The 14,147-nt window shown below is 36.1% G+C and overlaps 1 protein-coding gene across 1 annotated transcript in view; it reads left to right on the top strand.

The window, feature by feature from the left end:
• The window catches only part of LOC145666925 (DENN domain-containing protein 10-like), a 46,362-nt gene extending 32,709 nt beyond the window's left edge, over nt 1-13,653 (top strand). The window contains exons 8-9 of the mRNA XM_081734526.1: nt 7,098-7,233; nt 13,296-13,653. Coding sequence (XP_081590652.1) covers nt 7,098-7,233; nt 13,296-13,431 — 272 coding nt within the window. The 3' untranslated portion in view covers nt 13,432-13,653. The remainder of the gene's footprint in view (nt 1-7,097; nt 7,234-13,295) is intronic.
• The last annotated feature ends 494 nt before the right edge of the window (nt 13,654-14,147 follow it).

Here is a 14,147-nt window from a genome sequence, read left to right on the forward strand (position 1 = left end):
ATACGGAAGCCGTCTTGAAGGTGGACCGAGTTTGAAAAAGGTGGCAGAACAATTCCGAGAGGAGTTTAATAAGACGGGAATGTTAAAGGAGAGTGTATTCAACTGTGAAGATCCACCAAGAATTGTGCCTGCATTACATGAGCAAGTCATCTCGTTTTGCAGGAGTCTGTAGCAACCTTTTGTTTCAGGGTTATGTTTGAGATTCTGTGTGAACGATATGAACATTGTCTACAGCGAGGCGGTGCACACTTTGAACACTTACATTACGCATACCGTGGTAAATCATCACGGGAATAGTGTGGGTGTGTGTGTATGTAGTGTGTATGTTTATTTCTTTTGAGGAGAAATAAACTCACAGATGTCAATAATGTGATTTTTTTCATCTTTTTATTTTAGTATTGTATATTTTGGCGCACACTGTCACGTCAAAGTTAAATGCCATTAGTCGTTCTGCAGAGGAGTAGAAAATAGTGTCATTCAACTTTTCTTTTAACTCTGTTGTGTAGTCTACATGCCGCTACCAGAATTCCCATTTTGTCTCTTGTTTGCGTTTTCCGTGTTATATGTATATATAAAGCTGGACGCAGAGCTCGCTACCCACCAGTGCATGGAACTGCGAGCATATGAGTATATTAAGGAATCAGCAATCGGAAGACAGGACTTAAAGATGCTTGGCGTACTGGAAACTAGAAGCCTTATTTCTGCAGAAACTTAACCATTGTACAAGTTACGTAACTATACACGAAGTGTTGCTGCATATAATATATAATCAGTCAATGAAACGTCAACCGAGGATGTTCATGAAGAATCAGTGTAAGACTCACATTTAAGGTACACTGATTGTCTTTAGATTGTCTTTTTGAATCTAAGATAGTCTTGCACTTTACGAGTGTTACGTCGAGATATGCAAACACAATTCTCAGGAATGGAGTCTCACATGCCCAAGAAGAAACTTATATCGGAAAATTAAGACAACGTATGGCGCATGCTTTCAGGCTACAACCAATGAAGATAATAAATTATGGATGTTCCTTAATGCTCCCTATAGAGGTTATGATTCGAGAGAATGACAAACATATCTAGAATCCAAGTATTAGAATTTTCTAATGAAAAGAAAGTTGTGTCTACTGTTTTAGGTTTGCGCTGTCGGATAGAAGAAAAAAAAAGTGCAGTAAATCAAAATTCCATGGTCTCCGATATCTAATAGTTTGAGACAGAAGGAAGAAGATGCACAAATATTAAACAGTTCCTATAAGCACTGCTAATTGTTGACGTTTCAGCAGAAATAAGTAACTGAATCGCTCGTTGGGTATGATCATTTGAACGAGATTTAATATATATACTGTTACTGCAGGAAAATATAAAACAGAAAGGCATGTTATTTGTCATTTGCTCTGAAAACATTGTCAGGACGAACAGTGGAGCTCATGAAACTACTCAATGGACATGGTCATAGTTTGTTTTACGCCCAGATTAAAGAAACAGCGATTGCTGTGCAAAAAACTCTACTCTTGGTGACAAATACGTGGTTCTACCAAACATTTTCACCTGTGAACTGACATATCTTGCTTGCAATAACATCGATCATTTAGAGGAAACTTCACGTGGTAGTGGAACAACACATCGTGTAAATGGTATAGCAGTTGAGCTTGGGGGAAGTAGTGTCAGAAGTGTCTTTAGAATCTATTAACGTTAAGAGAAGCAAAAGACGCTGTTAACCACTGTTACCGTGTGAGATATCCACATACAATTCAGAAAAAAAAAAAAAAAAAAAAAAGAAAGAAAAGAAAAACGAATGTCATACATATAAAGACCCTGATTTTCACGATGCCATCAAAAAGTCACATTGTGAGAACCTGTTATGGACTTAAGTACCGTGCACAGTTCAGACACGTTAATTTATTCTTGGTTGAACTGGTTTCAACATGTATCTTCGAAGGGTAAATTAAATACAACAAGCAAATTTGGGATTCCTTCCTACGATTAATTTTTCTGCAATGAGCGTTAATACAATACAGTAGGTATGAAGCGATCAGCTACTGTTAAGGAGATTTTTCAGCTTACATTGATTACTGTAACTGCTGACCAGGCTATTTGCGCAAGTGAGTGAAATACTGTGGATAAAAACCCCTTTCAGTTCCCAGATTTAGTTTTAAATCTCAACTCATTTACCTTGGTATGCAATTATCTGGGAATAATTGGAAATAAGATGACTATTCCAGACTATCTGAAGTTATCGTCAAGTATGGAATAATTGCTAAAAACTCAATTTCCAGTATACTACAAGGGAAACAATACAACCGTGTTATTACAGCTCTTATGAGGATTGTCTTTCAGTCAAATCGTTTCTTTATAGTGATAGAAAGTGAATGCAAAGAAAATTTGGCTGAATTTCAAGAAATTCACACTGGCATTTGTTCCTTGATTGAATCAGAGTCAGTGCAGGACTTTTAAAGCATTCTCTCAAGTTCCACCTTTAACGAAGTATGTAACATATTTCAACAATTTCTACAGCATCTAAGGAAAATCAATGGAAGCCTGTCTTCTTCCGTATATGTATTATTATTGTAGTTAAATATTTTATTTGTGAACATTTACCACATACAGTATGATATGGTAATGGTAAACTGGCTAGTTGCTAATATATCTACAAACCGAAGCTTTCTTGCGTGAATTTACAAATACAAAAACTTATTACATTATTTGTTCGTAATTACTTTTTATCCAGTAGTTACAGGATCTGTTGAAATTGTGAATCTATTCGGTATGAATACTCTTCCAAATTCTTCTAGATTTCATGTGTATTTCGTAATAAATACACATTTCTTACAGATGTAAATTTCATAGACAATTAAATTGTAAATATAGATCAGTGCCAAACAAAATCCTAGGTAAAGACCCTTCCCGTCCTCCACACTAATTATTAGATATGCTTCTGGGTACACCTCATGATGAGTTAGCTTCCCATTACAAATATGATTTCAGTAAGAGACTGACATAATGAGAGAAATAAAACTTTTGAAATATGTACTGTCATATATTGCCATTAAGTTATATTGCGTTTTTCAGATACCAGACTTTGTGATATCATAGCAGCTAAAAGTACCGATTTCGGGATATCATCATACGGAAACTTGTAGCCCATTAATTTAACCGCACGAGGAAACATAAATGAAGGGAACATAAAATGTACTTCTTGGAACGAAACCAAATACCCCTACTTTAACTCGTAGTTCAACGACTGTACTATGAGGAACGACTCTTTCGTACAAAACCTTTTATTGTTGCGGATAGTACAGAAAAAAATAAGGAAGGAAATATTTATAATAAAATAATTCCGCATGTATTATTATATGGATGTGAAGATCGGTCATCAACTCGGAGGTCAAAACTAACTAACTCTATGGCCTATGGAACCCGGAGGTTCAATGCCGCGTTCACAAAAGCTCTCCACTGACTTGTATCCTTAGCTAACTGCATCCAGTTTCTACTTTGTATTCCAATCTCTGCGAGATCCATCTTAATATTGTCCTCCCATCTGTGCCTAGGTCTTCCTAATGGTCGTTTTCCGATTGGTCTTCCTGTCAAGACTTTGAAAGCGTTTCTACTTTCTTCCATTCTAGCTACATGACCCACCCATCTAAGCCTCCTAGACTTCACGACCCTAACAATGTTGGGTAAACCATATAAATTATGTAGTTCTTCGTTATGAAGTTTCCGCCATTCCCCATTCCCGTTCCTCTTGGGTCCGAATATTCGTTTCAGGATCTTGTTCCCAAATACTTTCAGTCTATGTTCTTCCCTCAGAGTAAGTGACCATGTTTCGCAGCCATACAGAACAACAGGCATGATTACCGTTTTGTATATTTTAAGCTTCAAATTTCTCGACAGAATTCGCGACGACAAGAGATTTTGAACCGAATAGTAACACGAATTCCCTGCTTTTAGTCGACATTTAATTTGTCCGTGAATATGATTTTCGTCTGTTAATATTGATCCTAGGTATTTGAAACTATCCACTTTATCAAAAGTATTATTTAATATTTTAATGCATCCATAGTTTGCTGTATTTCGGTCCCGACGCACTTCCATGTATTTAGTTTTCTCTGCATTTACTTCTAAACCCATGTCCCTGCAAGCGTTTAATAAGATCTCTGCATTTCTTTCTATTGTCCTCCTATCATCACCTATTAAATTTACGTCATCAGCATATGCCATAACCTGGTGAATACCGTTCAATTCTAGGCCCTGGTTGCTATCTTTGATTTTCCTTATAGCGTATTCCAGAACGAAGTTAAATAATAATGGCGACAACGCATCTCCTTGTTTCAGGCCATTTTCGACGTAAAAGCTCGTGGACAAAAATTTTCCTACCCGGACTTTACTTTGGGATTCATTTAAACATATCTTAATTAATCTAATTAGCTTTCTCGGTATTCCAAGTTCTGTAAGGACGTTGTATAATGTTTCTCTCCTAACCGAGTCGTACGCCTTTCTAAAATCAATAAATAGTTGATGTACCGGGGTATTGTATTCCCACTTTTTTTTTTTCGAGTATTTGGCGAATGGTAAATATTTGATCGATTCCGTCTAAATCCGCACTGATAATCTCCAATAATTTCATCTGCGTATGGGGTCAGTCTTGCTAATAGAATATTTGAAAGAATTTTATAGGATGTTGACAGAAGAGAGATGCCTCGATAATTATTGCAGTCAGTTTTGTCGCCTTTCTTGTGAATTGGAACAGTGATGGATTCTTTCCACTCTTGTGGCAATCCTTCCTTGTTCCAGATGAGGAGAATGAGTTTGTGTATCTTGTTCCACAATTATTCGCCTCCATCTAAAATTAACTCAGCCGGAATTTCATCTACACCCGGAGATTTCTTTAATTTCTTTATAGTAGTTTCTACTTCTATTCGGTTGGGTTCTGGAATATACGGTTCTGCGGTGTGTATCTCCTTTTCTCCACGCACACTAGTTTCGGTTGCGTGTTAAGCAAATCGTCAAAGAAATCTTTCCATCTATTTAAGATGCTATCCGTGTCAGTGAGAACTGTACCGTCAGATTTCTTTAATATATAAGCACGAGGTTGATAGCCTTTCTTAAATTCGTTGATTCCCTTATACATGTCCCGGATGTTTTTATTTTTACTATTATTTTCAAGTTCCTTAATTTTAGCTTTCAGAAAATCGCGTTTCTTTGTTCTATAAGTTTTGGAAGTTTCCCGCCTGATATCTGCGAAATTTTGTGTAGTTATTTCATTCGGATTTTGTAGCCAGCGTAATTTTGCCTGTTTTCTCTTCTGTGCTAGTTTTATGCATTCCTGGTCGAACCATGGTTTGTTCCTACGTATTTCCGCGTGTCCCAATTTTTCTTTTGCTGAAATTTTAATGCTATCTCTAATTTCAATCCAGGTATCCTCAACACTAGTGCACTCCGAATCTTCTAAAGCCGAGAATCTATTCGAAACTTCAATCTGGTATTTCTCTCTTACCTGGCTCTCTTCTAATTTCTTTAAATTGAATCTCTCCGTTTTCGGACAATGAATATTACCTTGATTCACCGATAACCTCTCTCGTATTATCGCTGCTACCAGGTAGCGGTCGGTGTCGCAATCAGCCCCTCTAAACGACCGGACATCAATTATGCTAGATTGCCTTCTTCTATCTACTAAAACGTGATCAATTTGATTATGTGTTTTCCCGTCTGGTGATGTCCAAGTGTATTTATGAATGTCGCGATGTGGGAATTTTGTACTCTTCACGATTAGGTTTTTGGATGTTGCAAAATTTACGAGTCTAACACCGTTGTCATTACTTTCCTTATGCAGACTTTCGTTCCCTATAATCGGTTTGAAAATATCCTCTCGTCCTACCTCCGCATTAAAATCCCCTAATAGAATTTTCATATGGTATCGCGGGAGTTGGTCAAATATCCGTTCCACTTCTTCGTAAAAACTGTCTTTTATATCGTCATCCTTATCTTCAGTTGGGGCATGTACATTTAAAACAATAATATCACACCACCGTCCCTTAAGAGTAATAAAAGAAAGTCTGTCAGTGACAAATTCAACCCGTTTAATTGCTGGCAATATACGTTTATGAACTAAAAACCCTGTTCCTAATTGGTGATTTTAGTTTCCTTCCCCGTAAAAGAACGTAAAGTTTCTGGAATTCTCAGATCCATTTCCTTCCCACCTAACTTCCTGAACTCCTACTACGTCCATCCTGTATTTCTCTAACTCACTCGTTACGAATTTTAACGCGCCTGCCCTATAAAGACTCCTAATATTCCATGTTCCAAATCTCATGTCCATTTTCTTTTGCTGAGGTCGTGCCAAGTTATCAGTCTTTGTCCGAGGCTTTTGTGAATATTTCTGAACAAGTGCTTTTTTTTACAGGATGAGGTTGTTAGCCCTACCCAAACCCCCAAGCTGGAGGACCACTCCTAGTCGGCTGTCCGCGACTGCTTATTCAGTATATTCGCAGCTAACCTCTATATCTAGAGGCCTTCTCCTCGATCCGCAACCTGAGGACGCGCCATGCCGTGGTGACAGGAACCCACGTTCCTGGACTCGGAGGTCAAAAAATTCGAAAATGAAGTTTAGAGAAAAGTATTCGGTGGATAAACAAACAAACATTGAATACGTAAAGAAAATTTCATCCCATGCAAAACTCCAAAAACGGTCACCGGTCACCGAATTTCATTAAAAAAAAAAAAAAGAAAAAAAAAAGGATGTGACACATTGTGTGTGTGGAAAGTACGCAGGAATATTTGGGGTTTTAGTTGAGAGATTTTGGTAGATAGATGTTTTGATAGACCAACAAGGTAGGACGAGAATATAAAACAGGATCTTAGGGAGGGCAGGTAATAATAATTCCCACTGGATTGACCTTATATAGGATGGCATCTACTTATACGCATTCACTCTTACAACGATGAGCCTTAGTTTTTAAGGCATAAAGTGACTGGGGTGATTGGGTATAGCTTAAGAACTGTAGATCTGTCGAGGTAGTTATTTAACGGAATGGATTTAAGTAAGCAATATATTTAAAAATAACGTTAATTGATTATTGTGATTTCCTTATGTTTTTCAGAGAGTATGATCATGACGAAAACTCACAAGGAAGTGGCTTTATTTCTGGTTCAATTAGCAGAGAACAATAGTCTATCTGAACAACAGATTATCAGGGAAATAGCTGACAAAACAAAAGATTTGCTCAATCATTTAAGGTAAGAACGTTACGCCGTCAGTATATTTATTATTATTTTCAGGGTGTTTTATTAATGGTTTCCTTAAGCCGAAGTAAGACACCTACTAAATTGTTTAAAATTGTATTAGGCTCAAGAAGGTAATACAGTGAGAACGTTGAAGGAGTGAAGGTAGTAATGAATAAAATTCTCAATCAGGGGATAGCAGTCCAATGTACATTGCGTCCAGAATTTGTGTTTGCAGTTAACCTTCAGACATAAGGATAACAAGTTATCATAAGCAGGATTAGGATTTTTCAGGCAGTTTTCATAAGAAGTGCTAAAATAAGGCGAGAAAAGATCGAAAAAGTAGTAGTTTTTTTTTTTTATTGTAACCAGGGTGGCAACCCACTTGGAAAACCGGGAAAACATGGAAAAGTCAGGGAATTGACAAACACCGGGAAAAATCAGGGAAAAGTCAGACAAAAAAAAAAAAAGAAAAAGGAATGTCTGGTTCGATGAAAATATAAGTCTTTTAACCCATTTAGCTTCTCTATTTTCATTTCATGTGGTTCGGATTCCACATTAATCAGTAGGTCCACGTCTCATATAGCCTCGCTGCTGAAAGGGACGCTAAACTAAAATCAACTCAACTCTCTATTTTCATTCAAACTCTTCACGGTCTCTCGGGGCTCCGCTCCCAGAACCCCCACTCGCAACAATGATGAATCAATCAGTACTTCGGTGCTATCGGAGAGGGGGAAGCCATACTGTTCGCGTAACCTTCAGTTAACCAATACCATGTTTCTTTCATATTAGCAAAGACTGTTTGAACCATTTGTACACGAATTTCAGGGAGAAGCTCCCGTAGCTCATTTCTTTTACAATTCCCTCCATGCCGTTGTGTTGAGTGTAGCTGGTCGTTTTGTGAAAGATAATGCTTTGGAAGGCAAGGGCCATTAGTAAACATTGATTTTCAGAAGAATGGAAACCTGAAAGAAGCTAAATTTGTAAACATTGACTATGCATCAGTGAATGCTTTACGAAAAGTAAAGTCTATGTCTCAAAGAGAGATTCTTGAATTTCACAAAGATCGTCGTACAGGATATCAGAAATTTGTAGTGAAAATAATAGAGAGGCCACTTTTGAAATCCAAGCTGACAAGACTAATCTCTTTTCTGGATCCAAGCGTATTTGCGGATGACAAGAAAGCTGCGGATAGAGTGAGTCCAATTATCTTGAAATCATGGTATCCAGAAATTGTCTTCCAGGAGCATTGGCTGATCAAATCGAAAGTGAATTTAAAACTGTTTCTCAGAATTCTCTGGTGTTGGGAACAATGAAGACTGACAGAAAAAAATAAGAGATTAGATGACCAATGAATGGAAATGCTAGATTTATACGCTCAGTCAACGCAGATGGCTGATTTTGTGAAATTTCTCATAATTCTTTCTCATGGGAATGCCAGTGTAGAGAGGGGATTTTCAATCAACAAAGAATGTTTGATTGAAAATCGAAGTGAACAGAGTCTAATTCCAGTAAGGAAGGTGCACAATAAAATATCAGATGTTGGTGGTATAGAAAAGTTCAAAATTACAACGAAAGTTGTCCATGCTGCCCTCAGTGCTTATGGAGTTTATGTTGAATCCCTGAAGAACCAGGAAGAGGAAGAGAAGAAACAGAAGAAGAGAAATGCCATTAAGGGTAAGGTTATTGAACTCAAGGCAAAGAATATAAAGTTGTTGGCTGAGGTTAAGGAGAAGCTGTCTGCAATTAATAAGGAAATCAGTCATTTGAGGTCTTGAACATTTCAATGAATGTTGTATTAATCCCAATAGTTTGGTTTTTACTGAACAGCTAGTGTGATGTAAGATATGAAAAACAGCTCAATGAATGTCGTGTTGGATTTTGAAAACAGTTACAGTGTGTCGTCCTTTGTAAATAGTGTTAATCTTCAGACTGAAAGTTACCAAAGTGGTATGGATCAGTAGTGGAGGAATATTGGCAGTCCTTAACTAGTCCAGAACTAAAATTAGACGTTAAAAAATTAGAAATCAGAAAATTAGATTAAAATTAGACTACAGTTACCTTTTTTGGTGTTATATTTAGTTTTAGTGATTCTACATTATAGTTCACATGTGGACAGCTTTATTACAAATTTTGCTTAAAAATGTGCTAATATGCCCATTTTGGATCTTTTCTGGAAATTTGCGGAAAAGGTCTGGAAAACCGGGAAAATTCCGGGAATTTCAAAATCCCAAAAGAGTGGCCACCCTGTGTAACGTCCTACGTTTATGCATCCTTATACTTTTTGAACCATGTTTTTTTTTTTATTTCAATATATATAAAAATGAAGCGATCATAGAAACAGTATTTGAATATAAACAATGCGCATGCATTACCACCAGCAACAAAGATGCCGCAGACAACTACATACAGATGGTGTAGTTGTCAATATTGTAAGAATGCTGATATAAGTGACTGCTGTACTTTCCATCATGTGGTGAACTCTTCTGCCGTTCATTCTGCAATTATTCGAATTGCAAGTGAGGAACATACAAGAATAACTTTATTTACATATTTCAATTGTACTAATGTATCTAACCTCTTCCATGTAAAGTTGGAAACTTTCCAAACCCCTTCTTACTTTTATATTAGTATAGTTGAAGTTCAAATCTGTGGTTAATTTTTATTTCCTTTAATGGTCCTCTAGATTCTACCACATTGCATTTTTTTTATATAGGAGAGGGGGTTCATAATTTACGCCTATTGTCAACTACACTTGATCCGTTGGAGGGTCTTCTGTGGAGTAACAAGAAATCTTGTTTTAATAACTAAGCACAAAAAGGATCAGAATGTAACTTTAAAAACAGAAATCTGGACTTTTAAATCATTTCACTGTTTTGAACGACTAAAATGTATAAATGAACTATATATAAATGAAACTATATATAAATGAAACTATATACAAATGAAAGTCGTATTTGAAAGTGAAGTGTTTGTGACTTCGTATCTTTTGAACCAACTGACCAGTCCATCAGATTTCCAACATTTCTGAGGTTCGAGCTTGGGATGGATTTTATCATTTCACTTTCACGGTGTAGCTTAGGGGAGGGGGAGATATATAAAAATGATCGAAAATGACCGATATTGGTCGAATCCATAATTTTCGGGGGTCGTTGAGATGAACAGTGACACTTCCGAAGCCGTTTAAATCCAAATTCAGCCTCGCAACTTGGGGAGGGGGAGATATATATGCAAATGATCGAAAATGACCAGTATTAGCGTCGAATCCATTAAAATGAAACGTATTCTCCCCTGTGAAGAATATATCTACACATACGTTTTTCTTCTGAGAACACTTTTTTTCGTTAAAAATAATCTGATGAAAATAATTATGTTGTACATATTATTTAGTTCTGTTCTGAAATCAATTATTTCGTTAAAATTAATCTGATAAGAATAATTCCACCGTACATATTATATTATTATTTGCTCCTGTTCTGAAAATATTTATTTCATGTTTCTTGGAATTTTCCGAGTTTTTCAAGTGAAAGTACTTAAATATCAGATAATGAAGTAGTAAATGATCTTTCTGTTTTCTTAAATTGATTTTTGTTACTATGCATTATTAGTGTTTTTTTAAGTGACAATAATTTTCCAATGCATATCAAATTGAAGGAAGGTGGAGGCACATTGCCTGCTTCCCAATATAGAAACGTAAATAGTAGAAACCAAAATAATCACTACTTAGCAATTTAATAGCTGAAGTAAGTGAAAACTATTAACATTATGTTACTCTCCGCTCTCATATCTGAAAAAGAAATAAAAGAAGCAGTAAGGAAATTGAAATCGAAAACAGCAAGTGGCCCAGATATGATCCCAACGTACATTGTGAAAGGCTGTTCAGATATATTCTTACAACCTCTGAATATTATATTTAATTTATCTATAAAAACATGTACCTTTCCTGAAAAATGGAAGGAGTCAGTTGTGTGTCCAATACCCAAAACAAACTCAGCTAGTAACATTGAACAGTTCCGACCAATTTCTATCTTATCTGCGCTGCCGTGACGTGACAAAACGCTGTAACTTTGGCGAAGAAGTTTTGCGAAAATGAGCCTTAAAGTTTTCATCCGAAAATGTGATCTGTATCGTGTAGAAATAGTGTATCTTGACTTTGGAAACACGTGATTACATGTAATGTTACGTAAATGCATGTCGTGTGATTAAATTTGGTGAAAATTGATTGGTTGACCATTATTGCCTAGTTACACTGGTTCTACACGATACAGATCACATTTTCGGATGAAAACTTTAAGGCTCATTTTCGCAAAACTTCTTCGCCAAAGTTACAGCGTTTTGTCACGACACGGCAGTGCGTTTGCCAAGGTGTATGAATATATACTGCATAAGCGAATAATGGATCATGTTAAACCTGCATTATCTGTCAGTCAACATGGATTTCTGAAGGGCAGATCTACTGTATCAAATCTAGCCCTAATAGCAGACTACATTTCGAAGGAACTTGACAAGCAAGGACAAGTAGATGTCATATATACTGATTTTTCTAAAGCATTTGACGTCATTGACCATGACATTCTCTTAAACAAACTGGCATCCTTTAACTTCTCGAAATCAACTCTGCAATATATTGCTTCCTACCTTCAAAATCGTAAACAAACTGTACTGTATCGTAATCATAAATCTCAAATCTTTCATGCAACATCTGGAGTCCCTCAAGGCTCGAATCTGGGACCTCTGCTTTTCATTTTGGCGGTAAATGATCTTCCTGAGTGCTTTCAATTTTCTAAAAATCTACTCTTTGCTGATGACCTTAAAATATTCAACAGAATTGAAACAATTCAGGACTGTTTAGAACTTCAGAGTGACTTACAAAATCTTGAAATTTGGTGTAAAAACAATAAGTTTAAGTTAAATGTTCGTAAATGCAGCTATTTAACATTCACTAGAAAAGAAAAATATATTCAATATAATTATTCAATATTAGGGGAAAAACTAAAAAAGCTTGATTTTATAAGGGATTTGCGAGTTATTTTTGACTCAAAATTAACCTTTATTCAACATATTGAAACTATTTGCAAAGAAGCCTACAAAAATCTTGGATATATTTATCGAGTCAGTAAAGATTTTCAGAATGATCAAACTTTAATTGTGCTGTATTATGCATTCGTCAGGTCGAAATTAGAATATTGTAGTAATATATGGAACCCTAATATACAGAAATACTCATTCTTGATTGAGCGTACTCAAAATAAGTTTTTAAGGCTTCTTACCCTTAAGAAAACAAAATTCTATCCAAAATTTGAAAGCTACATTAACCTTGTTGAAAATTTTAATTTTGAAACATTAGAACTCAGGAGAAGAAATATTGATTTATTGTTTTTACACAAACTCTTTCATGGCAAAATAGACTGTCCTGATCTTAACGAAAAAATATGTATCCAAGTACCATCCATTAAATTGCGCACTCCTACGAAAAATACATTTTTTTGTATGACAGCGAAAACAAACGTTTTAAGCAGATCTCTTATATGGAGAGTTAGTGCAACCTACAATAGGTTAGTTAAAGAAAATTTCAACCTGGATGTACTGGCAATGGATGTAAGTGGTTTTAAGAAGTCTATTAATTTTGTAAGACAAATGTAATTATTACCAATAGCTTTATTAACCTATATAATCTGTATAACGATATACTGTGTAACACTGTAATTAGGCCTGTGCCTGTTGTGTTATATGTCAATAAATCAAATAAATCAAATTACATAAACAGTTAAGACTATTGCATAAGTAATACAATACTGCAGGCAACTTTCCCTTCCCTTTCTCTCTCTATATATACACATTACAAGGTTAAAACTTAAACGCTCTTCTAATCAGAAACTTGCTGGTAGGACGAAACTTTAATGTATGTGTTTTCCATGAGTTCTGTGCAAAGTAGGACCTAGCTTTAGTTTTTTTTTTTTTTTTTTTTTTTTTCTTTCTTGGTAAAGTGTGAGAACCATGTAAACATTTAAAAATATTACGTATATAAATCGTGTTGTTAACCTTTATTTATTTATTTATTTATTTATTTTCTTAAGGTCTCTTGCGACAGTGACTACACCAGAAGGTCGTTCCATGGTGACAATAGAAACCCTGCGAGAGAAGAATCTTCCCCCTGCGTTAGAGAATTTCTTGTTTAACTTGGCAGTGGCAGAAAATTTAATGATGTTGTAGGTATGTGGATAGACGTGAAGGAAAAGGAAGTGGCCCGAAACATTCCAGAAGGAAGGACCAAGTCAGTAGACGAAGCCAATCATTGACAAAACTGTACCTGGAAGTACACATCAGCTAACATATCACAGATTTGTGGTATGAAGACATCACTGTTATTTAAGATAGTTAATATATTGTATATAATATATATTACGTTGATAAATAAAATACCTTTTGTTGTTACTCGAGGCTGTAAGTCCTGTTAAAACGTTTCACTATCAATAATCACCTTACACTCCGTGTAGTTTTGAGTAATAACTAGAGCCCGGAATTAATGGAAAAATAAAAAGCCCAAAATATGAGTGGAATCAAAAACTAAGACTAGAAGGCCGGTATTTCTGGAGTTTTGTCTGTTATAGAGGAACGAGGCATATGCGGTAATTCTTAATACATGGAGTTGGCAGTTGTGCAGTTTCAGCCACCCGCCACTTAACAGCGCTAGTTGTATGTAAACACAAATGTTGACTCGTTTGGAAAACTGGACTCGTGAAAAAGTCCACTCAGTTATTCGATTTCTGTGGGCGAAATATGTAACCGCGGCTGAAATACACCGGCAGCTGGTAGAGGACGGGAGCGTCATCTTTCTTTACGACAATGCACGCCCGCATATAGCCCAGAAGACTACTGCGCTGTTGAAGCGGTTTTGCTGAACATTATCGACCGTCCTCCCTACAGTC

This window comes from Thermobia domestica, chromosome 12 (assembly GCF_964235325.1).
Source record: "Thermobia domestica chromosome 12, izTheDome1.hap1.1, whole genome shotgun sequence".
Classification (NCBI taxonomy): domain Eukaryota; kingdom Metazoa; phylum Arthropoda; class Insecta; order Zygentoma; family Lepismatidae; genus Thermobia; species Thermobia domestica.